The 27,377-nt window shown below is 38.7% G+C and overlaps 2 protein-coding genes across 6 annotated transcripts; both read right to left on the minus strand.

The window, feature by feature from the left end:
* Positions 1-813: 813 nt before the first annotated feature.
* Positions 814-3,119, minus strand: LOC114146806 (nicotinamide riboside kinase 2-like). Of its 3 annotated transcripts, none has more exons than XM_028021190.1 (8): positions 2,912-3,119; positions 2,739-2,829; positions 2,060-2,108; positions 1,664-1,841; positions 1,519-1,590; positions 1,336-1,442; positions 1,171-1,256; positions 814-1,085 (listed from the first exon to the last, which is right to left on the minus strand). In XM_028021190.1, exons 1-7 carry the CDS (start codon positions 2,935-2,937, stop codon positions 1,171-1,173), a joined length of 609 nt encoding a protein of 202 aa, XP_027876991.1. In that variant the 5' UTR covers positions 2,938-3,119; the 3' UTR covers positions 814-1,085. The 3 variants fall into 3 exon arrangements, with proteins under 3 accessions (XP_027876991.1, XP_027876990.1, XP_027876992.1); XM_028021189.1 differs by having other exon boundaries at positions 814-1,088; XM_028021191.1 differs by lacking the exon at positions 2,060-2,108 and having other exon boundaries at positions 814-1,088; positions 2,912-3,101.
* Positions 3,120-4,328: 1,209 nt separating this feature from the next.
* atcayb (ATCAY kinesin light chain interacting caytaxin b) lies at positions 4,329-27,207 on the minus strand. 3 transcript variants are annotated; one of them, XM_028021187.1, is made up of 14 exons: positions 26,973-27,207; positions 26,614-26,698; positions 21,421-21,526; positions 19,887-19,930; positions 19,587-19,814; positions 19,035-19,193; positions 17,536-17,638; positions 16,869-17,000; positions 16,700-16,786; positions 8,676-8,774; positions 7,552-7,587; positions 7,419-7,469; positions 7,172-7,218; positions 4,329-4,975 (listed from the first exon to the last, which is right to left on the minus strand). In XM_028021187.1, exons 3-13 carry the CDS (start codon positions 21,495-21,497, stop codon positions 7,179-7,181), a joined length of 1,056 nt encoding a protein of 351 aa, XP_027876988.1. In that variant the 5' UTR covers positions 21,498-21,526; positions 26,614-26,698; positions 26,973-27,207; the 3' UTR covers positions 4,329-4,975; positions 7,172-7,178. The 3 variants fall into 3 exon arrangements, with proteins under 3 accessions (XP_027876988.1, XP_027876987.1, XP_027876989.1); XM_028021186.1 differs by having other exon boundaries at positions 26,551-26,698; positions 26,973-27,206; XM_028021188.1 differs by lacking the exon at positions 7,172-7,218 and having other exon boundaries at positions 26,551-26,698; positions 26,973-27,206.
* Positions 27,208-27,377: the final 170 nt, after the last annotated feature.

Here is a 27,377-nt window from a genome sequence, read left to right on the forward strand (position 1 = left end):
ACTGATATTAAGTGTATGGCTGCATTAAAGTACATTTTCCTCTCATGTTGAACTTTCCCTGTCAGGTTGAGGCTTTCAAATGTAACAACACTACAGCGGCTGAGCATGGTGGTGGCAGCATCATGCTCTGTTTAGCTACCATTGGTTTAATGCAAAAAGTGGATGGGATAAAGTGAAATCATCTCATAAAAACATTAAAACTATTTTTAAATAATTTAGTGTAGCATTTTGCTTATGAAACGACTCCTAGGTCAACAGGTGAAGATTTTTGAATTATGTCAGAAGTTTTTCTTTGTATGCTGATTATCACTTCTGGCTCAAAAAGTCAGCAACAATTATGAAAGATGGCTTCAAACATTTTGCTCATTTACATTTATACAACTATCATGACACAAATATTCACTTATATAAATATATAAGTAAACTTGTATGAATAATTGGTAAAGATTTGCAATAAACAGATCTGTGAACTCAATGGACAGATTTTTTGCTTATGAATTTAAAAAAAAGAAAAGTTTCTGAGCATTGCTTGAATTATTGTGAAGCTAATTTCTTTTATGAAGTAAATGACTGATGCACTAAGTTAATCTTAACCGTCTTTATTATTGCTTCATGCTGCCTGCTTTCTTTCATCTTCTTCTACCTGAAGTAGTGATAAACCTGTAGATGTGACAACCTGCTGGATTTTATCAGTCATATTCAATAAACACAAAGGATTTGGCACTGAGTCGCCATTTTATGACGCTTTATGGGATCTACATCATTGTGTGTGTAGGTGTTTGATTATATCTGACAGGAAGGAAACAGGAAACATGAGGTGCATTCAGTTTTCTTTGAGTTGTTTCAAGTGACAGCTTTATAATTTCACATCAGTTACAGGTGTTAAACACTGGGTAGTCCAGAGGTGACTAATCTTTTAGAAAAAAAAGTTACACATGGTTATACAAAACAGTTTTTCTGCTGTTCAGTCATAATAAGTTACACTTGTGTCTATTTACAAATCAGGCTAGAAGTACAGAGCTGGTGTTACATGTTTACTCAAAATGATATTTACAAGTCTATACACAACCTGGTGTCGACCCAACCTGCTGGAGAGACAAAGAAGAGAAGCAAAGTTACCCACATGGATTATCAAGGCTTTAATATGTGTTATTAAAGCAACTTATTTACCTATAAGTTATTCAGCAGGGAGTTCTGAACGCTTTCATAAACTGCATTGTAGATATCTTCCTTCGTTGTTGTTCCATCAAGGTATTCTGTCAACAAAAATACAAATTAAAGTCAAAATTTCTCAGCGGGAAAGTGTTTTACATCTGATTTAGAGTTTTTGCAAACCTATTCTGCTGCAGTTGTTGTCCATCTCCTTCCTGTGCTTCAGGTACATGGGCCAGACATGGCCGTCGAACAGGCCGAGGGGGTCTGGGACTGTGTATGTTCTGGTACTGCAAAGACCGGATCGGTCCAGAGTTACAGCGTGCTCTGATGTGCGTTCTGAAAATTACTCCGACAGCTGCTCACCTTCTCCTTCGCTTGCATTCCTCGTAAGGAATGGAGATGTAGAAACACTTGTCATAGACATCAATAAGAGGCCTGCAGAGGGAAACAGGATCTCAGGTCAGGGAGAAGCTTTGAAGGTCAAGAGGTCAGGTAAATGGTGACCTACTTATAGTTGTAGATGAGGAACCCCTCAATGATGAGAATATGGATCCCTCTCTGCTCTGAGTCGGACTCCTCGGCTTCGGGTGACAGACTGACTCCATGCGAACGCGCGAACTTGACGGGGTTTTCCTGCCAGCCTTTCACGGTGTTCACCATCGCTTCCATGTCCAGAGCGCTGATCACTGATGAAGAACAAGGAGACAAACAAAACAAAAACAAAGCTTCACCACGTGTGCAGCCGACGTTTCACACCAATTTATTTCAATCAGTGAATGACGTAGCATTCACAGTATATTTATTTATGTGGTAGTCTACGACTGATTGGTTACCACTGAAGAAATGTGCAGGAAAGGAAAAAGTACATTACTGAAGGGTTTTCCTACGTGAAATCCACTCTTACCATCCCACTGTCTAAAGCCGTCCTCCCCGACTTGTATTTGATCGGGTTTCTGAAATAACAGTCACCAACAAAACATTGCTGCAACCCAGTAACCAATGGGAGCTCATCCCTCCTGGACAGGACAAGTCAGGGACTCGTCTCCACCAAAAGTGAACGCGCGGAGGAAACGATTTTTTAAACGATGTTTCAGCTGGATTGGACCTCCTTTAATGTTACTTTTTCATTTTTTAAAATTAGTTTTACCTTATGGTCATAATGTATGCTGATGACGCCTTTATTTAAATCTGCAAAATTTTTGTTTACAATTTTAAATAATATTTTAAGAGAAAACAACATGTATTTCTTTGGTTTTAATTCTGCCAAAATAGGGAGGAAAACAAAGGATAAGCAAACAAAAACTGGCGGCCATGAGTACAGACGTCATTTAACAGTCTTTCATTTTAGTGGGGACGCTCAGCCCTTTCATTAGCTGTCCAGGAGACAATCAGCCAGATGATTACAAGGCTGCTTCGATGATAGGACATCTGCAGGTCAGACTGGCCATTTCTTACTTTTTAAGCATAAAAAAGAGAAAAAGCTTCAAGCGCAAACAAAACTTATGAGAAATATTCTAGTTGCCACACAAAAATAGTTTAACACATAACAGAAAAATAACACCAGACTTCTTTCTTTGTCTTACCTTGAAAAAGTCATCCTGATGCACCACACAACAGTTAGGTAATGTCTTTAGCAGTCTATTTGTCAAAGTTGTCTTCCCACCGTTGGTCACCCTGAATTTAATGCCACACAAAAGTGAGTTACATCTCAGTTTCTTGTAAAAGCATCTTGGTTTCTATTTTAGCTGAAGCTTACCCTCCGATGCCGATGATGAACTTCATTTCTGACTTCTTCTGTGTTATTGGTCACCTCAGGAATTCAGTAAGTAAAAGCAGGGAACCCCACCAAACCAAACTCTCTCTCTCACAAAGGCTTAAGCTAAAACCTCCCTCTCCTTCTCCTTCGTCACAGATGTCCCCCCCCCTTTACTACTTCATTGATAGACTATCTCCTTGTGGCGCATATAAAGGATGTGGCTGCCGTGTCACCGCCTGCTTGACCAATCGGAGCCGCTTTTCACCGGCCAATAGTCTGCCTCCTCGGAGCCGGAAGCCCCAACTTCAGAGGATGCACAGTTGAAGTTTCAGTGTGAAAACTGATCCTAAAATTTGCACCTGCTCTCAGGGGTCAGGGGAGGGAGGCCGAGCACATTCAGGGAAAGTACAGAAGCTAACTTGTGGCTGAGCTGTGAAATACAAATAAACCACAATGAAGTCACAAGGGGGGGTGCATCAGAAAAGAAGATGGGGAAAACTGGGAGAGGCACAAGTTGAGTCTGAAAGAATTCAAGTTTCTTACACGTAAGCGGTTTAAATCCAAGAAAGGTCATAATCTTTAGGACAATACATTCTGAAATTTCTGGGCAGATGCTCTACCAAGCCGGCTGTGGGCGAGTGCAAACCAGGACCTCTATAATTAGTCTGCAGCGTCTGGCTTCTGCATCATGAATATTTCTGATGCAACCAGAGTACGTGGCGGACCTCCATGGGGGCAAAATGGCGCGTCTGTCAGCCAAAGCTGCGATAAAACCTTTCTCTGAAGGTTAGCGCCTGCCGCTTATCGGCTCTGGTCGTTACACACCTCCGGATGTGAGTCTGTCGTGTTTATTTTGTATTTGCCCAATACTACAAATCAGTTTTGCAGTTTGTTCTTGTCTCTCGGGGTGATAAAGGTGTGAAGGAGGTGAACTTTGAGTTTTAGATAAAAGTTGACATGGTGTCATGTTTCACTGTGGGGAATGTAGCGATACATGGTGGCACTGTGCGACTAAAAGACTGATGTTTGTTAACATAATATATTAAAAGGATTCACACCATTCAAATGCGAAATACTTCTACCATATGAGACTTTTCTCTTTAGTCACTGAGAAATGCAGGATTAAAATAAACTATTTTAGGTAATTTTGCCTTTCCAGTTTCAGAACACAAAAGCAATATTCATAGTAAAGGTGAGAGATATCCTGCTGCGAGACATTTCATTTCATCTTTTAAGGAGCTCACACAAAATAATTTATAGATCAAAATTACGTTGGTCAATAACTCACATGGCCAAATATGTTCAAGGCTATCTTGAATTTTTTTATTGAATAAATGGCAATAAAAGATAAAAATATGTTCTGTTAAAAACCCAACTGAGCCCTGGAGGTTAGCATTCATGACACAGACAAATCCAGTTTATTTTTTATTTTGCTTTATTTTTTAGAAACATTAAATGGCACATTGTCATAGATAACAGTTAAAGTAATTCTTCAGGCTCTCTTTCTTTGAATATATTTTATTTTATCTATAACAATTCAGTCTTTCAGTCTTCAAAAAGCCTTTTTTTTTTAGAATTTACAAACAAGACAAATACAAATACCTAAGAAGGAAAGGATACAAACAAGCATGCCGACTGCATATTTAACGCTGGAAAACCTGACGACTGTTCAATACTTTTGCATCAGTAACATCTAGAACATGTTAAAGAAGAAGGACGTTATTGCACATCATTCAGAAAGCAAATTCATTAAACCGAAGAAAAACCCATGCCAAAATATTTCACTTTGATTCTATCTGCAAGTAGAGTCGGTTTAAGGAGTCTGTACGGTTTTCTTTTAATTTAAAATAGTTGACATGCGTCATAGTACAGCTCAATCTCACATGCAGAAAGCAAACAGTTTTATCTGTAACATCTTGTAGTTAACAGGTTCTGAATTGATTTAAGTGAGAAACAAGAGAAATACTGAGGAGTGATTGTCCTGTAGCTAACGGGTCCGTTCTGTGCCAGAAGCCGCTGAGTTTACTGAATGACCGTTCCCCAGCAGATCTTCAGCTCATTGTGCTGCAACACAAAAACAAAAAGTTTAATTTGAGTATTTTGTGCAACCTTTATGCAACAATAGGTGCATTGTTCACATAGATATTGTTAATACTCAGGAGTGTGTAGAGATCACAGGCTGTAAATCTAAACTAAATCCAACCTGACACATATCACACCGGTTGGGAGACAGAGCCTGTTTCCATTCTTGGGATGTCAGCCAGTCCACCGGCTGCAGGATCTTGTGATGTACGAGGGCAGAGAGGAGCGCACGGACCCACAGGACAGCTCATGGGGTTGGATTTCTGAAATAACCCCATGTACTTTTCCCACTCCAACCCACTCTGACTGGCCCAGGCAGGTATTTCTCCTGATTTCATGACCGGTACAGCAGCTCATGACTCGTCTGTGAAGCCCAGTAAAAATAGACCTGGACGGTTCTGCATAGATGAGGGGAGCAGCTGTGTTTTATGTAACATCGGGGAGCCGGTCTGAGGATTACCTAACATTTGGATTTGGATTCACACGCGGGCTGAATTGCGCGACCTGAAACATGACTTGGCAGAAAAGGAGCCAGGCTTGATGTCTGACAGTAATCAGAGAGCAGCATTCAGTAGGTTCATATTCACAAATACACTTGTTCCTCAAATCACTCTTTAATTGGATGTAATGGCTGACGTTTTTATGTCAAAACATACTTCATCGTAACCAAAGACTCATCTACGATGCCTTGCTAAAGTATCAACATTTTGTCCACGAACTCCAATCATTCCATCACATTAGACCTAACGTGACAGATCAACGGAGTAATGCAGTTTTGTAAGGTGGAAGAAAACTCATTCATGACTTTCATGCATTTGTATTCAACACATTGTAGAGGAACCTATTGCTGCAATAAAGATGCAAGTTATTTTTGGCCATTTTCTGTTTACAATTTAATTTTGTACATCAAGAAATAACTTTTCTGCCTATTGTTCTATAAAAAGTAACTCGATATCAGTCGCCTAAAGACATTATTTTCTCTTCTTGAGTTTGGTCTTTACTTTGACTGAGTCATTCTAATCCGTTGCTACGACGGGTGTTGTGAGATGCTTTGCGTTTTCTGGATATACTTTTACTAAATTGTGTTGAGATAACGAGTTAATCTTGAGAAACCAAACTTTCTTTGTACCAAAACCATGAGATGATTGGTGTTAACCTGATTCCATCCTTCAAATGTATGCACAACTGCATGCAGTGCCTTGCATTTGAAAGATAGAATCAGGTTTAACACCGATCATCTTGTGATCTCGAGAAAAGCATCAGGAAAAGGTAAATGTGGAAAACGTATCTTGGCTTTTATACGACAACTCTTCCAAAAAAGGCCAGAAGTCTGAATTAGGAGTGAAATCTGAACTGTAAACAGATTCCAGAGCTACTTTGAACTTCTTGGCTGGTTCTTTAAATAATGTTGTCTTTAGTTAGTCTGATCAGCCTTATCTTGGTGAGTTTGTTGTCATGTTCTCTGTCCATTTTCTGCTCATTAGTTGTTTAAAGTACAGGTAATTTTTTAAATTTTAAACCTGATTTAAAGTTCTCAACAGCTTTATCCCTGACACCCTACGACGGTGTTCCTTGGTCTACATGATGCTGCTCTCTTTCTCTGATGTTCTCCCATAAACCTTTGAGGCCTTCACAGAACAGACGGATTTATAACTTGTGGTATAACGTGACAATATGTAAAAAAGTCCAAGTAGGGGTGTGCTGTGGTGGCGCAGGGGGTTAGCACACCCCACATTTGGAGGCCTTAGTCCTCGTCGCGGGTTCGACTCCCAGTCCACGACCTTTGCCGCATGTTTTCCTCACCCTCCTTCCTGTCTGCCTACTGTTGAAAAAATACAAGCCACTAGCGCTGCAAAAACTCTTCGGAGAAAAAAAAAAAAAAGTGCATTGCATACTTTTGCAGGACATCTTGTATTAGCACCACCAGCGGAGGATCTTTGAACTATTTCAAGAATTAAAGACTCGAGGTGATGTAATAATTAGGCGACTAAAGCTTGGAGGCCAAGATTCCCAACAAATGTTTATGCAGGATTTAATTTGCTGTTTCTTTTGCACACAGAGGCAAATGTGTGTGAAAATCAACTGACCCTGTGTGTCAGATATAAGTTACAGAGGACTGACATTACAAGCCGGAGTGCAGAGTTAACGACGGACCGTTTAATGACTGGGACCTCTTACCTTAATGTCAGATGTCACTGTTAACCGATGCTAGCATCAACTTTGGCCTGAAAATAACATTCAAATAAAGCAATAAAGAAACATCAGTATTTTCTCAGTCGTCTAGTGCTAAAGATTAGCTGACAAATATTCGCAAAAATAATAAACAGGATTTCTTTAATTGATAGCTGATGTGACAGAAATAGAGCTAAAAAAAGGTTTCCGAGAGTGTTGCGTAACGTAGCTGCATGAAACAGAAAGAGGTCACCTTTCTCCAGGAAGAGCTGACTTGGTCTGCTGCTGCTGCTCTTGTTCCTGTCTGTAGGAAAAATACAATTTGGTTACTTTATATAATGGTGGAGATTTCTTTCTTTTTTTTTTAGGGAAAATGTGTTTCTTACCTCAACTTTTGTGCTTTTAGCTTCTCTTCATCATACCTAAATTAGATTAAATAATGTCAGTAATATGCTGCTTCATTCCCACTTGTAGCAGCAATATGGTACAAAAATGTCCTTATAAGAAGATACATGATGGCTACACATAGTGTTGGCTGCAGTGACTTTTACAGATCTATGTTATAGGTATCCTCATATGAGACAGATACAAAGGAATAAAATATGTTGGGCCAAAATCCATGTCTGAATTGCCCATTAAAAATTAATCAGGTCATCAAAAACCAGCATACTCCATGTTTCTAAAACTGGTGCTCCTCTGCTTCGGAACAAACTGCACTTCTCAAGTTTTCTGAGATGTGAAGAAACTGTAACTGTTCCTTTAAATTAGATTTTTTATTTTTATTTTACAGCAGCTTTACTAAGAAATATCTTTCTTCTTATATTGAAGAAAAAACATTGTATTTCAATTTGTGAGATACAAAAGAATGGGAAAGTCAAATTATTGAATCAACTTGAAATATAGTTAATATTTTTAAGATTTTCCAGAAAGGTTTTAATATTTTAAATAAGTGAAGATTATAATTTGCTTTGGAGATATTGTGAGACAATAAATATTTTATAGAAAAACCCAAGCTTTTCTTGTCAGTGATTAAGGGAAGTGTATTTTGTAATATAATTTGGTGTATTTTAGGGTCTCTTTGTTTGTTTGTTCATTCATTAATGTTCTTCTTACTATACAGTTATTTTCAATAAATTTGAATATTTATCCCAATAAGTCTGGTTTGTCAGATTAAAGGTGCCTTATGACAATAACAACTTTCAATGAAGTATTAAACACACTTTTATTTAAGACCAAATTTCTGTTTTTAAAAATAGTTAATTATGTGGTCTGATGTCATATTTTAATTGTAAATGTCATGTTTTCATTAACTATAAGCAAAAAACCATTATAATTAACAGAAATAAATGCTTTCAAACATCAATTTGTGTGTAATTAATCAATCTAATATGTTTCATTTAGTGATAAAGTTCCTGAAATAGTATTCTGTTGAATGGGTGTGAACCTTTGCTTGCATTTTGTGAGAAGTGCGGCATCTCAACAGCGACCCCTGGTGGTGGAGAGGACTTACTGCAGCACACAGTCGGGAATCTGCACATGCTCCATGGGGATGATGTGACTGAGCTCTTCCAGGGTGTGAACGTATCGAATCTTATCCAGAAACTTCACACTGTGGAGATCATGAACATGTACAATTAAACATATTTTTGTGTTTTTATTATTTAAAGCCCTTTAATCTGCCATTTTGTTGATGAAATTTGCAAAACAAATAAACTTGATTGATTGATAGAATATTAAAGAGCAGCTTGTATTTAGATGCATCCATACATGTAAATAGGAATCAAATTGTATTCAATAAGCACATTTCTATGTTTACATCCAAATTTTAAAGATTTTTACAGTGATATGCTGCAGTATATGCATTGGAAAATGGTCAAGTATTTAAAATAATCTCTCATATGCCAAACAGTCCATGTTACATTTTTGATGTTTGGATCAAAATTCAAGGTCAAAATCAAGATACATCTTTGGTATTATTGTTCCATTTATTGCCACATTAATATACTTTCCTATAAAATATGATTTTTAAAAGTATTAGACACTGGGACAGAATCGCTTGGTTTTGTTCGGCCTCCCCGTCTCGCTCTCTCTCAGCCGTACGTGTGGCAGGTGGATTTCCTGTCTTTGTAATTAGAACCAAATTAGGTTAAACTGTGTTTCTTCCCTCACCATCGTGTTTTTGTATGAAAAGATGCTAAGAGCACAGACATAAAGTTTACAGCGCAGACACAGAGCCACGCTGGGCAACATAATTCTTTGTTCACAAAGATAAATCATTCTCACTGCTCACTCAACGCTCCTCTTCAAGCACAACCACATGTTATACCTGCAGTTCACATCGAGCTGCACAGCAGAGCAACGCAGTGGGGTTTCATCTTGACTCCTACCTTGATGCAGGAGGTCAGGGGGCTTATAATACCCTGGGGGAAACCCTGGATATATGTAAACACATCAGTGACTCCTGGATTCCTGGGCTTCTCACCCCGTCTTTAAGGGAGCCCAGAGACCCAACGGAGAAAACCCCTCCAGTAAAACAAGGCAGCTCCCAGGAGGGGCACTCTCCAGTACCCCCTCCAAGGACTTAAAAAGGTGGGTAAACAGTCAGAACCCGACCCAAACCCGTAGGTAGAGGGAGAGACTATCCTCTTGTTCACCCCAACGTACAGGCACCAAGATGGAGGCAACAAGAAAGCCCACTCCTCTCACAAGGGGCAACTCCAGGGTGGGAGAACATCCAACCCCTTTCAAGGAGACCGGCTCCAGAACCAGAGCCATGCACTGCAGTGAGTCCGACTATTTCTAGCCGGAACTCATGGGCTCTTTTCGGGCTGAGCCCGGCCGGGCTCCATGGGTTAAAGCCCGGCCACCAGGGGCTCCCCAACGTGCCCCGCCCCCAAGCCTGGCTCCAGGGTGGGACCTCATGTAGGGGCGAGCAGAACCACTGTTTCCAACGGTCGTTTTCATCATAAGGGATCTTTGGGCTGCACTTGGTTCTGGTTCCTCACCTTGGACCTGTCTGCATTGGGTGGCCCAACCAGAGGCATGAAGCCCCGACAGCATAACTCCTAGGATCACTGGGACACTCAAACCCCCCCACCACGATAAGGTGGCAGCCCATGGAGGGGACGTGTAAATGTGTGTGTGTATGTGTGTAAATATTAAGTAACCTATTAATTATGTAAGAAAGAGAGAAAATGAGAGAGAGGAAGAAAGTTGTTATTTAACACGAGGAAACGAGCACAATGTGGTGGGAAGCATATTCTGACTGTTGGTCCAGTTGTGAGGTGAAATGTATGTTTTAGTTTTTTAAAGTCTTTTAGGCTCGAATAAAGTTTTTTAGGCCGTAATTTAACAGGTTGAACAGGAAATTAGGAGGAGAGAGAAGGGAAAGACATGCAGCAGATTCTCCAGGACTGGGAATTGAACCCAGGTTGACAAACCAAACCTAGAAGTAACATCAGAAATAAAACACTTTTTCTTTTAACCAGCTATAAAGCTGGTTAAAAAAATAACTGGATTAGGCATTTCCTGCCCCTTTTCTTCTCTTTTATACAAGCAGACAACACATAAGCTCAACAACACAAAAGCTTTATATTTATTACAAAATGTTCATCTAAGAATTGATTTCTTCCTGTGATGGAAATAATTTCTGATTAAGTTTTCTGTTTTCATACTTTCATAGATTGTTCTTCTTTTTACCTTTTCTACAGTTTTTCATGTTAAATTACAGTTTTTCATGTTAAATTGCACTTTTTTGTTAAGTTTGTTAAACTATCTTGAATCTGTATTTCTAAATAAAGACTAACAGAAAGATCACAGTAACTTTTATTTACGATTAAACCTGTTTTTTCCTTATAACAAACAAACCAGATATAACAAGTTTGAGCTTCTTCATGGTCCGGAGTATTAAATTATGATTACAATTATCATCTAATATTATGTACAGATTAACTCTAATCTTAATTTAACATCCTGGAACCTGAATAAATCCAAACCTGTTAAATCAGCTTTTTTATGTTTGGTATAAAAAGAAAAACAGGATTTATCAAAGAAAAAAGGTGAATGGACTGAACTTGTGTCGTGCCTTGCTAGTCATGTTGACCACTCAAAGCGCTTCACACTACAGTCACATTCACCCACACACACATTTACACCCACATGCAGGTCGGGGGGCAACTTGCCGCTAAGTGCCCCGCCCCGGGGCAGCTCAACATGTGGCTCAGGAAGCTGGAATCGAACTTACAACCTTCTGGTCACAAGACGACCACTCTACCACCGAGCCACAGCCGCCCTAAAAAAGCCACTGCATGATCCTTTTGCTAATCTTCTTTAAAATACAGATTTAAACAGAATAACGAGCTACAATTCAGTGCAATTTAATATAAAAAGTGAGTAGAAAAGGTAAACTAAAGGACAAACCATAAAAGCACAAGTACAGTGAAAATAAACAGAAATTATTACTATTAAAAGAAGAAATATTAATTCTTAAATCAATACGTTGCTATAAATACTGAGCCAAGTTGCGGCACTGAGCCGTCTGCCACTAAACCAGCGAAGGGAAAAGGGCTAACGTTTGGCTAATTCAATTCATTTTACAAGTTTAACAATAATACTGGGCATGGTTGGAGTTCCTTAAAGTGTTTTGGGGGCAATTTACAGTGACCAACTGACCTGACCTACATGTTTTAGGAGATGTGGGGGGAAACCGGAGCACCCGGAGAAAACCCACGCAAACACGGGGAGACCATGCAAACTCCACACAGATGGTCTCTGTGAAGACGCAGCGCTAACCGCTGCACCACCGTGCTGCCCACGTTTTTTCCAATCGGGTCGGGAAGGGATCTATTTTCTAGTTAGTCGATGGGGAAAAACTTCATGGTTTTTAAATTTCCTCTTGACGGAGCGTGGCATGGCGCCCCGTTCACAGACCTCTCACGTCTTTCTCCTCTAAATATCCAAATCAAGAACATTAAACATGTTCTTGATCGTCTTCAATCTTTTGGTGTTTTTTTTGGCTTTTTCAATCGCAGAATGTTTTGGACTTTTTTCCAAATTGAAAATTTTGATTTTTTCTTTTTACCATCCTGCAGGGTTTTAGTATCTGGATTGTTTAAATCCTCCAGGATGGTTTCTCCAGCGATCTCAGTCTCTCCTGTGGATTCTGGATCCGTGGAACAACTTGATAAGGTTTTTTCTGAGAGTTCCTCCTCCGAAGAAACCTCTGGACTGAAGACTTTAACCGGGTTGACTTGGTTCTGTGAGTCTTTCTCCTCTTTGAAAACTGGGATGTGTTTTTGATGGAGATCTTCTTCCTCAGCTGTCACAGTGTCGGGCAGCAGTACATCCTCTCTTTCTCTGTCCAAATCATTTATCGTACAACTCATCTCCTGCTGGTATTTTGCTGCTTCCTGTTTTAATGCAGTGACATCAGTTTCATACAGCCGGTTTAACTCCAGGTACAAACTCTTAACCTTCTCCAACTCAGCCTGGACACTCCTTTCCTTGTCTTGAAGGAATTTAATCTCAGTTGTTGTTTTATCTTGAAGGACGGCAAACTCAGCTCTCATATTGTCTAGACGCGCCATGTCCTCCTCTGATTTCTCCAGCTGAGCTTTTCTCTCCTGCTGGTACATTTCAACCTGCTGCTGGATATCCATAATGTCTCTTTCATATTTACATTTTAGCTCCTCGTAGAAGAAGTTAACCTGATCCAGTTCATTTATCAGCTGCTTCTCTCTCTTTTGCAGAACTGTGATTTCTCTGGACATGTTTTGATAGAGCTCCTCCTTCTCAGCTCTCAGGTTGTCTAGACGAGCCTTGTCCTCCTCTGATTTCTCCAGATGATCTTTTCGCTCCTGATTTATCTGCAGCTGAAGGTTTTCTACTTGTTGTTGCAGCTCACAATTGTTTCTTTCATGCATAACCTTCTCTTTCTTTTCTCTGTTTGTAAGAACAGTTTCCTCCGGGTTTATCTTCTTCTGGTACGTTTCAGCCTGCTGCTGTATATCCATAATGCCTCTTTCATATTTACATTTTAGCTCCTCGTAGAAGAAGTTAAACTGGTCCAGTTTTATCATCTGCTTCTCTCTCTTTTGCAGAACTGTGATTTCTCTGGACATTTTATGGAAGAGCTCCATCTTCTCAGCTCTCAGATTGTTAATAAGCTGCAGATTTTCCTTCGTTCTTTCTATGTTGGCGTCTTTCTCATCTGTCGCCTCCTGCCGACATCTTTCCAAGTCTTGCTTTAGTGAAGATACTTCGCTTTCATATTTGCAGGTCAGTTCATTATATGAACGTTTGATCAGATTTAATTCGTCCTGCAAAAGTTTCTCGCCTTCTTGCAGGAATGAAATCTTTTGGGACATTTCTTTAAACATGTCGTCCTTCTCAGCTCTCAAGTTCTCCAGCAGTCGTTGTTCCTCACGCAGCCTCGCTTCATAAAGCTTCTGAGTCTCGGCCTCCTGCCTCAGCAGAGCATCGGCTGCTTCATACTCAGAGCACAGTTCCTCGTGGGAAGTCTGGAGTTTGTCCAGTTCTTCTTGGAGTCCCTGACTTTTCTTCCTCTCAGCCTGTATTTCAGCCACAAATGCTTCCTGGCTGAGGAGGTGGGCCACCTTTAACTCCTCCAAGTCTTGTTGCAAGTTCTTCTTCTTCATGTACTTCACGTTGTTGTGAACCTTGGAAGCAATGACCGCAGCGTTACGGACTGCTGGATCACTGAACTTCTGTAGTCTCTCAAGTTCCCTCTTTGCGTCTTTGGCCTGGTTGATAAAAGTTTCTTTGAGAGCTTTTTGCTTTGTTAACTGGAGTTTGGTCTCTTCCAGCTCGGCCTCCAGGTGGGACAGTTTCTGGTTGTCTTCAAACCTCCCGGCTCTCTCCATTTCCAGAAGGTAACTCAGCCTGTGGATTTCCCCGTGTAAGGCATTCGGGTGTGCAGGAGGGAACCTGCTTTGGGGGTTTTGCTGGCCTCCCCTTCTCGCGTGGGGTCCCATCATCCCACTGTGGTATCTCGGCGTATAATGAGACATTTTCTCCTAAATACAATCAGTAAAATCCTCGATTGGTAAACTACCGGAAAGAGCTTTGCGTCTGAACTGGTCAGTGATATTGCAAGCAATGAAAAATATGCAGAATTGTGTTGCATACAATCCTTCAGTTGATGACATCACAGACTGAATCGCCAGTGACATCACAGAATCTTCCTTTGCTGGTGGAGTGACATCATTCCACCACCAAATATCTTCCTCTTTATTCTTGTTTACATTCTAAATAGTCCAGGATTCAGTCGTTTTTATCCCAAATATCAGGGCATCAAACTCATTTCCATTTTGGGCCAAAATCTGAATGTTCATAAAGTTCCTGTTGCGCTGGATCATATTGATAAAAACCAATTCAATTGTTAAAAGTGTTCCTTAAAATAACATAATATTGAACATCTTTTCACACTAATCAGTCCATCCAGGATTGTTTTTGTGGTTTTCTGCCATCAACATCACAGATTTCGTGGCACTAATTTAGAAATATTCGTAAGGAATTTTTACGATATTTGCTCTAATAAATTATGTTAAATGTGACCTTTTATTAATCGCTCTATCGGTCATGGACTATAACTTGACATCAGGTCAGGCTGAGACAGCGGTCACTTGAACCAAAATGTTTTTGGACAATTTTGAGAAAAAATGTTGATAAACTCAGAAAAATGTGGGGATCTGTTGATTTCTGTGTGAATTTTCCAGTTATTTGTGAAAAACTGGAGGGGCCTATTGCTGTAATTTGGAGTCTAGAGGGGCACATAGAAAGCTATGGCGGGCCAGATTTGGCCCTCGGGCCTTGAGTTTGACATTCTTGCCATATATGATAATTTGGAGAACTTTTTTCAATATCTATACTTTGGAAAGTTAATTTTGCTTGTTTAGTCAAACATTTATTTTCTTTTGTACAGAGGAAAAAGAGAGTGGGAAAGAAAATGTATAATAAATAGATGTAAACAACATGACAAAGTAAAAGATAAAAACTATAACTAGTGATTTCTAAATCTTGTTGAAAGTTGAGTCGGATTGATTAAGCCTCGTTTTTAATATCAGGCTTAAGACTCAAAAATTGTAAATGAATAATAGCTGTAATATACTAGTATTGTTGTGGCTTGTTTATTGTTGCCATAGCAACTGCCTACCAAGATGGCTGTCAGTTAAAACAAAGAAAGTTGTAATCTATATTTTCAGTTTGTGTTTGTTAGCTTTTTAAAGGCACCATGTAGTTCTTATTATAAATAGTTTTTCTCCATTAATTCCCGTTTTTACTTTTATCAGCAGAAATGTTTCAGTGTTATTTGTTACCTCTGTTACCTCCTGAAAATGGTGTTAGCTACAGTTTATTAGCTCTAGCTAGCTTAGTGAACAAGCAGATCACCAGCTAATCACGTTAGCATGTTTCAGTAGAGATCTTGTGTCTAACGGTTCATGGAAAGTTTGAGGAGTTTAGCTGAAACCAAACGTTTTGTGTTTTGAGAAACTCCTGCAACATTAGCCATGACTTATTATGTTTTGTTTATAGATTATAATCCACTATAATCTACCTGCTTCATCGGGCCAGTTAGGTGAAAAATATAACAAAGATATACAATTTCTGAGGTAAATATTAGTTTGTTCATGTCACAGAACAAAACTTAGTAATTACAGCATTTAAACCTGACTGAAGTCATTGGGTTTGTCTTTTTCTGCCAGGGTATGTAAGCTTGTTCAGGTCGGAGGACCCAGGAAGCAATCGTCTTTCGAAAGGTGAGCTGCAGGAAAGCTGAGGAGGTTTTGGTACCTGAATAGGACGCCCCGCCCCCCGTCACGGTTGCTTAGAGACGGTTGCTATGCAGCCACGGTGAGCTGCTATCAACCCGCGTCTTTTAAAGGTCAAATTTATCTCCATCAAAACAGCTTCTATTTGTTAGATCAAATGCACATCAAAATTTCTGATGTGCAGAAACTTTGATGTGGTTTCTGCACATCAAAATTCTATAAAATTTAAATTGTTGACTTATTCAGGAGTAATGAAACCGACAAATGTACAAGTTGTAAACATGCAAAGGAAAGTCTATAATCTGACCATTAATGAGGCAAATTAGTTTTCTGCTTGTGCTTAAGATGGAGTCACTTTGTTTACACACTGGAATGGTAAATACATCTCAAATAAATGACAATTTTCCCTGATTTCATATTAGAAAAACCTATTCAACTTGACCCCAAGTGTTCCCATTCTAATAAAGTTTATGCAGGGTTTACACCAGACAAAGATTTAAAAGATTTCAGACCAAATGAAGGGGAAATAATATTGTCTTCACAGGTTTTTTACAGTTAGTATGTAAGGTGACTAATGTGGGGTCAAGCAAAAACACCTACAGTCATATAATAAATTTAATTGTAGGTTAATATTTCAATGCACAGCCTGGACGGCCTTTATTATTATGACTAATGTTCAATATTTTCTTTAAATTTAGGGGAATAATCACAGCCAATAAGCAGAATGAGAGTAAATGTTTCTGACCTGATGAATGGTCTTGAGATGGCCAGGACGGTTCTGATAAACCATGTTGGATGTGCAATGATCAAACACTTCAGGTTTTTTCTGAGTCTGCAAACACAAACGAAAAAGATTTAAGCTCCAATATCTAAGTATGGCCACCTGTTTTTGCTAATGATGTCATTTTTCTTACTTTCTGTCAATCATCTGGTAGCATCTCTTCAGCCAGCTGATTCCAGGCATCTTCCTGCGAGGAGTTGCACCATTCAAGTAAACAATCATATAATCTTCAGCCACCAGCAGCTCCAGGCTACTCACAACGTACCTGAGAACAAAGACACTTAGTTTAAAGCAATATTGTTGTTTTTTCTCTGTGTCTGAGCCAAATGAAGGAAAAAGCACTTGACATTTCATCACTTCTATCAACCTGGTGCCTCAGAGTGACAATGCTGGTCAGAAGTGGAGCAGGAATTGCAAAACTGCACCCAGAATCTCAGATTTTTAGTTCACAAGGAGTCATTCATCACTGAGGTGACAGGGTGCTTTTAAATCCCTCTGCAAGGTGCCGGTTTGTTGCAATTTTTTCATATAAATATCACCACTCTTAAGCTTTATTGGTCATGTTCTCAGCTGATTTTTGTGTATTATATATACACATATTTTTCAATTTACAATTATAAATGAACACAACTAACTACAAGTCTGAACACAACAAAATATTGAAACATAAAAATGATTATATAGGCTTTTTTAAGATGATTAAAGTAAGGAAAGCGTGTTTGTGACGTTCGATGAATTATGCAGTAAAGTGAGACTGATGATGATGCAGTATGCTGCAATGAGACATCAGAAGAACGTACAGAAACAGATTCTCCATGATGTATGTGTAATCATCACAGCTGCTGTCAGGGAGGTAGCAGGCTGCAAACACAATGATGGCGTTCAGACCTTCACCATGATAACCTGAGAGAGAGAGAGAAGAAGACACATTCAAGGCACTGACCATTTATGACGTTTTTGTTTTATTTCTACCAGATTATTAACTAGAAGTCAGACACTTTTATAAATAATACTCATTGATCAAGCATAAAATGGTGAACACTCACAATTGAAAATAAATACTGCTTATCTTTTCACCAAGATCCTTGTTTCATGAAACCATGAAGGTTGCTTTTGTCTGAATTCTGCATTCTGTTATGGAAGACTTTTGTTTTTCAGATTTTTTTGGTGTTCATCAAATCTTCATCTTCATCATAATCCTCCAGCTGTACGGTGTGCATTTTAGGACAATCCTCGGGTCTCAGGAAAACATTAGAAAAATCGGCCTCATTTGTCAGACCAGAGACAAAAAGCCATCAGATCTCTGACTAAACACCATCAGAATAAAATGTCTTAGCAAAAAGGACTTCAGACAAAAAGATCTCAGAAAAAACGGCGTCAGAATAAATCAGGCGGTACAGAGAAGCTCCCAAAAGGTGGCGCCATTGTCAAAATACGTCATCAATGTGCGACGTTGGAAGACGGTAAAAGCGGCTTACATCATGGTGTACATGAGCATTTAAATCCACACCAACAGAAGCAACGGAGGTAAAAATGTGAGAACACAATAAATTAATGGTTAAATTTACAGCATAATACTCAGCATTGTGAGACAGAAGACATTTTAAATCCACGTAGAGCATAAAAAAACAAAAGAACAGGGACTTTTGGATGGATAAATGAAGAGAAAACTTTTAAAAAATCAAGTAAATAGGTTAGAAATTATCCCAAAAACATCAGTTATACCGCCATGGAGTCTTCCAGAAGCAAGATATAAGATTAATGAAAAAGGAAATCTACATATTATATAGTACATTCATATGTAATGTATTATAATAATGGCGTCACCTGTTGGGAGCTTCTCTGTGGCGCTTTTAATCTGACTCCGTTTTTTCTGAGACTTTTTACTCTGACGCCGTTTAATCAGAGATCTGATGACTCTTTGTCTGTGGTCTTACATCTGAGGCTGTTTTGTGTGATGATGTTTTCCTGAGACCTGAGGATTGTCCTAAAATGTACACCGTACAGCTGTCATTTCTGCATTTGGGTCCTAAAAAAGTGAGATGTCTTTGGCTTCAAAAGAACATTTTATCCTCAAAGTTATTGTACTAGAGGCAGGAAAAATGTACAAATGATTTTGAGAAGATCAAACTTGTGATAGTTACAACTCTGAGTTAAAGCTGAGGTTATTATGAAGTATTCCCAATTTGCAGGTGTCAGTTTTCATCAATTCAAAGAAGGGGACATTGGTGATGTGGCAGTAGGCTCACTGATAGGTTCATATTCATTTATGAATGACTGAATAGACACTTTAGCTAACCTCCATGGGTGACCACTCGCAGGTAAGGTCTGATGATCTGCATGTCAATCCGTTGCTCCTGATCGCCGATTATCACCGTTCGCCACAGATGACCAGAGGAGTCTCTCTCCTCTTCACCTTCACCTGGAAGACGTTTGGCTGTGGCCACAGGAGTGTCATCTAAACAAACAAACAAAAAAGAAACAAGGTCAGTCAGCTTTATGTTAATTTATTTGTCCATTAATTAATTTTAGCAAATAATTTACTTCATTGTGCATCAATATGATCAAAAATAAAGCAGCAAAATTAAAAATATTGCAGCTCTTATTTGTATTTAATTAGTTTAATGGGATTTTACATATTTTTTATATGCAAAAATTTTAAAAAGTTTGAGTGAATAAATAAATAGATTTTTCTCTCATTGGGTTCATTACGTGTAGTTGTAATTAATGTTTATTATTATAGTTTAGTTTCAATCTGCCTTCATTTTCTCCCTTTGTTTTCACCATCATAATTCATGATGAAGAAGAATCAACTCCTCATTTTGGGGTCTTAATCTTCCTTTTGTCTGACCTTCCCACTCCAGCTCGTTGCCGTTGTTCAGGAACTCCAGTGAGTCGGTCTCATCTGGAGTCTCAATGTCGTCGACGTTGATGTCAAGGTCGTCGGGCGTTTCCAGGAAGTCGTCCGAGAGAACGGAGCCCTCGCTCTGATCCAGGGACAGGTTCATGTCGGGGGCGACCAGTGTGCGGCGCTTTCTCTGGTTCATGGACTCCCCGACATTCAGGCTGGTGGGAGGATCTGCAACAACAAGCAGGTGTAAGTTTACAGTTTATGCTAGATGATCGAAAGCTGGGTGTTTACTCCACTTACTGCTTCTGTTGTCAGTGAGACCAACTCCGTCCTCTGGCAGGGGCCTGCACAGATGGCACAAATAAAATTATACATTAAAACAATTTAACAGCAATTCTGTAGAAAGTAGAAATACTCTCATTGTTCCCTCTTTATCTGTAGTTTTTATATAATCACTCAATGTAATCGTCTTTTCTCTGAGACACCATTATAATTACCAACTCCCCTCAAGGATTTATTCTGTAGACACCTTTAAGCTCGATGTGTGGGAGAAATAAGGTCTGGATTACAGTAGATAGTATCTTTACTGTACCAACATGCAGACTGAGAAAAAGATAGGAATTTATCCAAACACACCCTAAACATTGTAAGTATGGGCAAGCTGATGTGCTGTCTGAGTCGGCTGTTTGAGGTGTTTCAAATGTATTCATACACCTCCAACTTTTTCACATTTTGTCTCATTACAAGCACAAACATTAACATATTTTATTTGGAGGGACCAGGGTTTCTTTTAAAATGATATGAGCAAAAAGAAATCCAGTTTCTGGAAGAGTCGAATAGAATGACAGCAAAGACTTAAAAAGAAGTTACTGTGGCTAGATGAGACCAAAATGTAATTGCTCAGCCTACATGTTCAATTCGGTTTGTGAAGGAAAACGAGCACTGCAGATCAACCTAGAAACACAGTCTAGATTGTGAAACCAAGTGATGGCAGCATCTTGCTGTGGGGATGTTTTTCCTCTGCAGAGAAACTGGTCAGAGTTAATGGGATGGTGCAAAGTTTCAATTTTCACTAGAAGAATACAAAAGAATGGTTTATTTCAAAGCATTTCCATGTCCGAAGATGACCCATTCAAAGTCTATATGCATATACTGTATATCCAACTCAGTGTGTGGCAAAGCCATCCTAAATTAATGTTTAGAGAAAGAAAAATAAACAAAATTTTCCATCTTTAGATGTGCAAAACAAGTAAAAACATATCGCAAAACACCAAAGCTGTGACTGGAGCAAATAGTCGTTTACAAGCTATTCCTGCTAATTATGGGACTTCTGGAGGCAACTGCCTGCACACACAGTTATTTGGGGGTTTCATGGTGAAACTTTGATTACACATGAAATTTGAAAAGCATTCTTCAGGTCAGCGAATTTGTGGAATCCACACTAAAATGGTTATTGTTCAGAAAAATATAAGCAAAACAGAAACCAGTGTAACCTTATTTTCATTTCTTCTAATATATTTGCTCATAATAACTCTGATTATACCAATGCATGTATTATTAGATGCAATAAAGACTTACATGAGGAGACAGGAGATATATACTTTTATTCTAATACACTATATTACAACATAACACACGTTTTCCACTGACGTCTTTTATGCTTTGCCAGCTGCTATTTTGTTCTGTGACATGCTACAGTTTCTCCATGTACTCACAACAGAAAGAACACACCTGCTCCCTTATTAGTGTCTGACAGACACGCACGTGACTCATTTTCCATCCATCTCAACCTGTTTATCTCAGACTGCACACAGACCCAGCCGTAGACAAATACCTGGGGAAGTCCTCGTCCTGCCACTCGTCCTTGACCTCCATGCTGTCCATGCGCAAAGTGGCTTCTGCTGTACCCATCCTCTGCAGGGAGGACGGGCTTCAGCTCGCTTTGGACAACAGAAAGAGGAAATACGTAGTGAAGGGTGAGAGACAGTGTGTTATAACACATCGTGTTTAAAACAGCTTTAAGCTCAGGTGCAGAATAAGGGACCAAAGTAAACTGCAGTAGAACAGCTTATGCTAACCTATATTACCATAAAATGTTAAAATGTAGCCTGAACAAGTTTTTTCATAACTAATAAATAAAACAGGAATAATAAAGCTCAATCCAACATTCAGACCTTTAAACAAATGCTCAAAATGTATTTGAAAAGAAGGTTGCTATGATAACACTGGGTTACAAAAATATTTGTTTTTTCAACTGAATTAGGATTATTTTGCGCCGCTGAATCCAAAAATGACATCCATTTTTCTCCATCAGGTCAGGTTTTTATTCTAATTTGAGTCAGAGAAATCAAATTAGATGACATTTTTGTGACATCCGTTCATTTCCGTTAATATTTCTCATCCAAAAAAGGTTTTAGGAGAAAAAACATCGTTTTCTAACAGAATGTATTAATTAAATGTTGCAAACTTGGATTTCTGTAAATTGAATAATAAACACTGAAAAGGGTAAGTACATGTAGATTGAACATTACGTCCTCATTGTGCAAAATTCTCCATCTGTTTTCTGTCCTGATGGAGTCTCTCCCTCTGCTCATCATCCCAGATTATTAGGAAACCAAACCATATGTGATAACTTTCTGAACTTTCCATAGTTCAAAAAGTTGACCTGATTGAGCAAAACCGATGTGATTTTTGGATTCAGCACATCAAAATTACCCTAAAACAGTTGAAAAACCTCAGACAGTTTTTTTGACTGTTGACCAGTGCGATAGTATGATAGCTCAATAGGGTTTACACATAGGGTATAAATATCAATAATATTTTTGGGAATAGCATCTGAAAATGTGCATTACTGTAGTTTATTTCACATTAAAGTACCAATTTAAGCCGTTCAGTGATCACTGACTTGTTTCAAACATTTTTGACTCAGAACATACTTTATCATCTGCATAAAGGAGCATTTCTACCTATAAACACATTCTTGCCATTTTTATTCAAAAAACTATCAAATATAATGCAGCATAAAACTGAGCCCAGAGGAACTGATTGCTAAATGTTAAAAAATGTGACTTATTTATCCATTTTGGAAAACAAACTGTTTTCTACATAAAAGAAAACAACTGAAAACAAGTGAACCACTTCATAAAGAACCAACTTGCAGGCAATATTGCCTGTAGCTATAAGTTAAATCAAAGTTCGTCAACAGCCTGTGGAGTAGAATATACAAAAAAATACAATTTTAGGGATGCACGATATTGGTTGATATCCGATGTGCTGATACACTAAAACTTATTTGACCGATAACCAATACCAATATTGTTTTCCTATACCTACTTACTGAAACTATATGGCTTTATCTACAGTGGAGTTAAATTTTTGCTTTATCTTTGTCAGTTTAGCCAGCTACCAAATGCAAATGCTAAAAAGGAGTATGAAAATGATGCAACACTTTCAATTGCATTGTTTAATGTCAAATTTATTCATGACATTTGCTCTTTCTAAGACAATGGCAACACTCAAGCACTACAAATTTGCTTGTGCTTGCTGCAGGCATCATCGTCACTGGTTTGTCATATAGAAACAAAAAAACAAAACGCCTTTTATACTGAGTTATTTTGACGGAATGGCCAATGTCTAATATTACATTTTAATATCGACAGATAACGATACTATGCTGATAATATCGTGCATCCCGATACATTAAAGCATCATGTTTATAAAGTTGAACTTTAGCCGTACTCTTACCAATGCTATTGAAAATACTGGAAAATAGATCAGAGTCTAATATTGAGCCTTGGGTGGCTCCCTTTATAACATTCAAAAAGCTGGATTTTATAAACACAATTTTATTTGAAAGGTAGCTTCTAATTCAGCCTGAAGCCGCAAACAGGATTAGTGAGTAGCTACAGCACTGGTGAAACACAACATGCATTAAAACAGCTTGACTTTACACAATAATGCCGACTTTTGGTGCTACACGGAACATTATATTTATCTCATCTACAAAAAGTCTTTCACACAGAAGCGAAAAGTACATAAAAAGCATTAGAATTGTCATTAAGGCAGCATATTTGTAATATATTTAATTTCTAACTCACAGTTTTGACTATTTACAGGAAAATGGTCGTCGAATGCATGACATCATGTGAAAGTGGATTTTTGACCCCAGCCGCTGCAGGGAAGGAGACTAAAATAAAACACTGATTTGCTCATACAGCAGCCGTTCCCTGAAGGCAGCACACTCATCTCGTATGTGCATGTACGTAACCAAAGCACAGGTCTTCATCTACTGCATTAACTTCCATTTCTGGTTTTTCGATGCGCATCTGCAGAGTCTGCTGTGTTTGAATCATTTATACAAGTATCAGTCAAGCTAAGTAGAGCAAACCCATCAAAGGGATTTTCCTTCACAAACACATCTCTGTCCCAACCTGAGTTTATTTAACAGACGTCACCCTGGCCCATTAGTCCAGTGGGATGGAACTGATTTGATACAGTCTATTTTTGGATCTAAAACTGCAATTGTGGGGTAAAAGACACATGCTCTGTGCCTACAGGCTCCTGATGCTGCTGTGCTGGGATTGGGGAATCGATGTTGACTGTTTAAACGCGTAAGTTGCAACGTTTTTTTTGCAATCCTAAAAACGAAATGTTGTTGTTTGTCTATTAAGGCTGAGCTGCCTCTCACAGAAATCGGTAATATCTCAATGAGCAATGAGGATTATAGTCACAAATGTCACTTTGACAGCCTTGCTTGTCCATTCAGTGAACATCTGAGACGCAGACGCACGTGTCTGGTGAGGATTTGTGTCCAGATGGCAGCAGGACTGCCTTTGCCTTTGTGTCAACCAGAATATAAAAGAAATGAAAAGCAAACTGTTGCACAAGACAGTGATTACAGGTTTTTCTCCTGACAGGTTTTGTCCCTTTGAAATTCAGTAAAGCAGAGGAGTTCCCCCGTGAGAGAGCGATATTTGTGTTGGCTTGCAGCTTGAAAAGCGTTATTGAGGATTAAAGATAACTCAGATGAAAGGATTTATTACAGGCTCAGTTTCCTCAACTTGTTTGTCTTTATCTAAAGGCAAAAAGGAGGGATGATAAGGCTTGAAAACATTAGAAATCCTCTGCAGCATTTAAGGTCCCCACAAAATAAACAGTAATAAAAGATTTAGTTTGGTAATGCTCTGTTTAATAATATGATCTAAAATAATTTGCTTTGTGAAAAGATCACTTAGTTTCTTTAGAATAAACTGTTTAGCCCTGAAGCTAGCTCATTTTCTGCTGTAATCGCCTAGCTAAAACCTGAAAACAAGTGAAAACATTTTCAATAAACTACAATATAAGCTAAAAATCTTTGAATCTCTAAAGATGCAGTTTTCACTTTAAAACTGGAAGTTGACCTTTCACCTACTAGAGCTGATTTTAGGTCATTGGTTGTTATGTTCAAAAGGTTTTTGCCGAATGTTTGTCCATATTATAGGAATAATGTTACTTTGTCCATTTAGATCAGGGGTGTTGAACTCATTTTCATGATGGGTCACATCAAAATCTGTTTGTCCTGAATGTATTGATAAAACCCATTAAATTGTTATTTAATTTTTATTTTAATTAAATAATATTTTATTTGAACATCTTTTCACACCGATCAGTTCATCCAGGATTTCATGAGTGTTTTGTGTTTTATAGCTTTTGTGGTGCGAATTTTGAAATATTTTTGAGAAGGTTTTACAATATTTGTGCTAATATAACATGTTAAATGTGAGTTTTCATTAATCGCTGTATCGATCACGGACTACAACTTGACATTAAGTAAGGCTGAGGCAGCAGTCACTTAGACCAAATGTTTTTTGAGAAGAAATTTCAGTTTAAAAAAATCTGGAAAAAATGTGGAGATCTGTTGACTTTGTGTAAATTTTACAGATTTGTTGAAAAACTGGGAGGTTTTCAACAAAAAGCTGTTGTAATTTGGAGAGGGCCACATAAAAACCTACGGCGGGCCAGATTTGGCCCTCGGGCCTTGAGTTTGACACAAGTGATTTAGAAGTTCAGAAAAGCTTAATTCATTCAAATGTGATTTTTCAATGGAATAAATATAACTACTTTCCCAGAAGTGCATTTTCTAAGTTCAGAGAACTTTTAATCCATCAAGAATTGACTGACTGACTCAAAAAGAGGACTCATCAACCTTTTTAAGAACTAGTTACATTGTCTTTTTGTTTTCTTGCTGTTGTGCGCATTATCATCTGCTTTCTGTTTGTCTATCTTTGTGTTAAGCTGTGCAATATACAGTTTCTCCTTCGTATTCAAAGTGTGAATTTGGCTAGACAAGAATCTAAGAGTGACCTTTAGCAAACAGAATCAGTTGGAAAAGAAACTCGACAATCCCTACAGCTTAGAGAGACGAAGGCGGGAACCACATGAACAGACATGCAAGTTGGATTTCCAGGAGAGTTTCAGAGCCGACATCCGACCCAGTAACTCTTTTTCATCTCTCTTATGGTGGTTGATGCTGAAAGTGGACTAGTCAAGACTGGTTCTGAATCTTGGTTTTGTCTCTCCTTTCTTTTTCCCTTCTCTCTTATTTTGAAGTTAGGAAAATTTTCATTAATAAACAGTTATTCCTAGATTTTATTTCAGTTGTACAACTTCGCCTTTTCTTTGTAGTTTCATATGTTTTTCTTTTGCCTAGTAACTAGCAGAAACCAGATATTAGTGAATACTCATGCTCATTTTTATAATATTAAAAGTGAAATAATCTGTCAGAGGAACAATGACTTCTTTTTAAATTTATATTAAGAAACATTTCTGAAGAGAAATTCCTTCAATCTGAATTGTGATAGATAATTTAATGTAGCTGAATGGTGCTTGAACCAGCTGTAGATTTATGTCTAGAGACCTGAGAGTCTATCCGGAGATTTTTTTATCCAGTGGCAATCCAGAAACAAAAATCTTTCAGAACACTTACGTTATATAATGATGTAGTTCTGCTTTTCCTTAAATCAGCAGACGGAGGGTCATCACTGTTTACCTCTCCAGGTGGTGCCCTCCTGTCTTATTGACGCTGTAGTTCCTGTTGCGTACTGATGTTGCCGATGGAGGCAAGTTGTGTCTTCCTGTAGAGAGAGGATTGATAAAGAGAGTCTGGAGGTGACATCACTGTGCTCTCATCTTTTATCCAGACGGATCCCAGACTGACTTTTGGGCAAAAAATAATTATTCCAACTCTTTGCAGTATTCTCTTTTTTTTTCTCCAATTTGCGTCTGCTCTTCCCCCCTCATCATCATCCTCCACCCGCAAACACTAAAACCCCCGGGCTCTAATCCGTTCGGATGATGTCAGCCGTATGGGAGCAACATTCTGATGGTTATGTAATCCCAGCTGCCTACCTTTTTCCTTTGATTCTGTCAGGCTGGTTGTTGGCAGGATCACCTGTTTTCCTCCAGTTTAGTCCATTTTGGATCCATCTTGAATTGACTTTTCATCCTCTCCCAAACTGCAAAAGATGGTTCCTTCTCTCTCAGTCTCGTTCCCTGGCAACAGCATCTTCCTCCCTCACACAACCTATATCTCTCTCCTGCTTTTTCTCACCATCTCTAATAGCCTCTCTCACTCTCTGTGAAACTCCTCCTTCATATGAACTCGCCTCCTCTCCTCTTGCTCATTGCCCGTGATGCTGTCGCCACCTCCCCTTCCTCTCTTTCTGTCCTGCTTTCCTCACAGCTGCTCTGAGTGCGATGACAGTAAACACACAGAAGTGTTTCACTCTTATTGACCATGTTTCTCAGCAAAAG

Source organism: Xiphophorus couchianus, chromosome 6 (assembly GCF_001444195.1).
Source record: "Xiphophorus couchianus chromosome 6, X_couchianus-1.0, whole genome shotgun sequence".
NCBI lineage: Eukaryota > Metazoa > Chordata > Actinopteri > Cyprinodontiformes > Poeciliidae > Xiphophorus > Xiphophorus couchianus.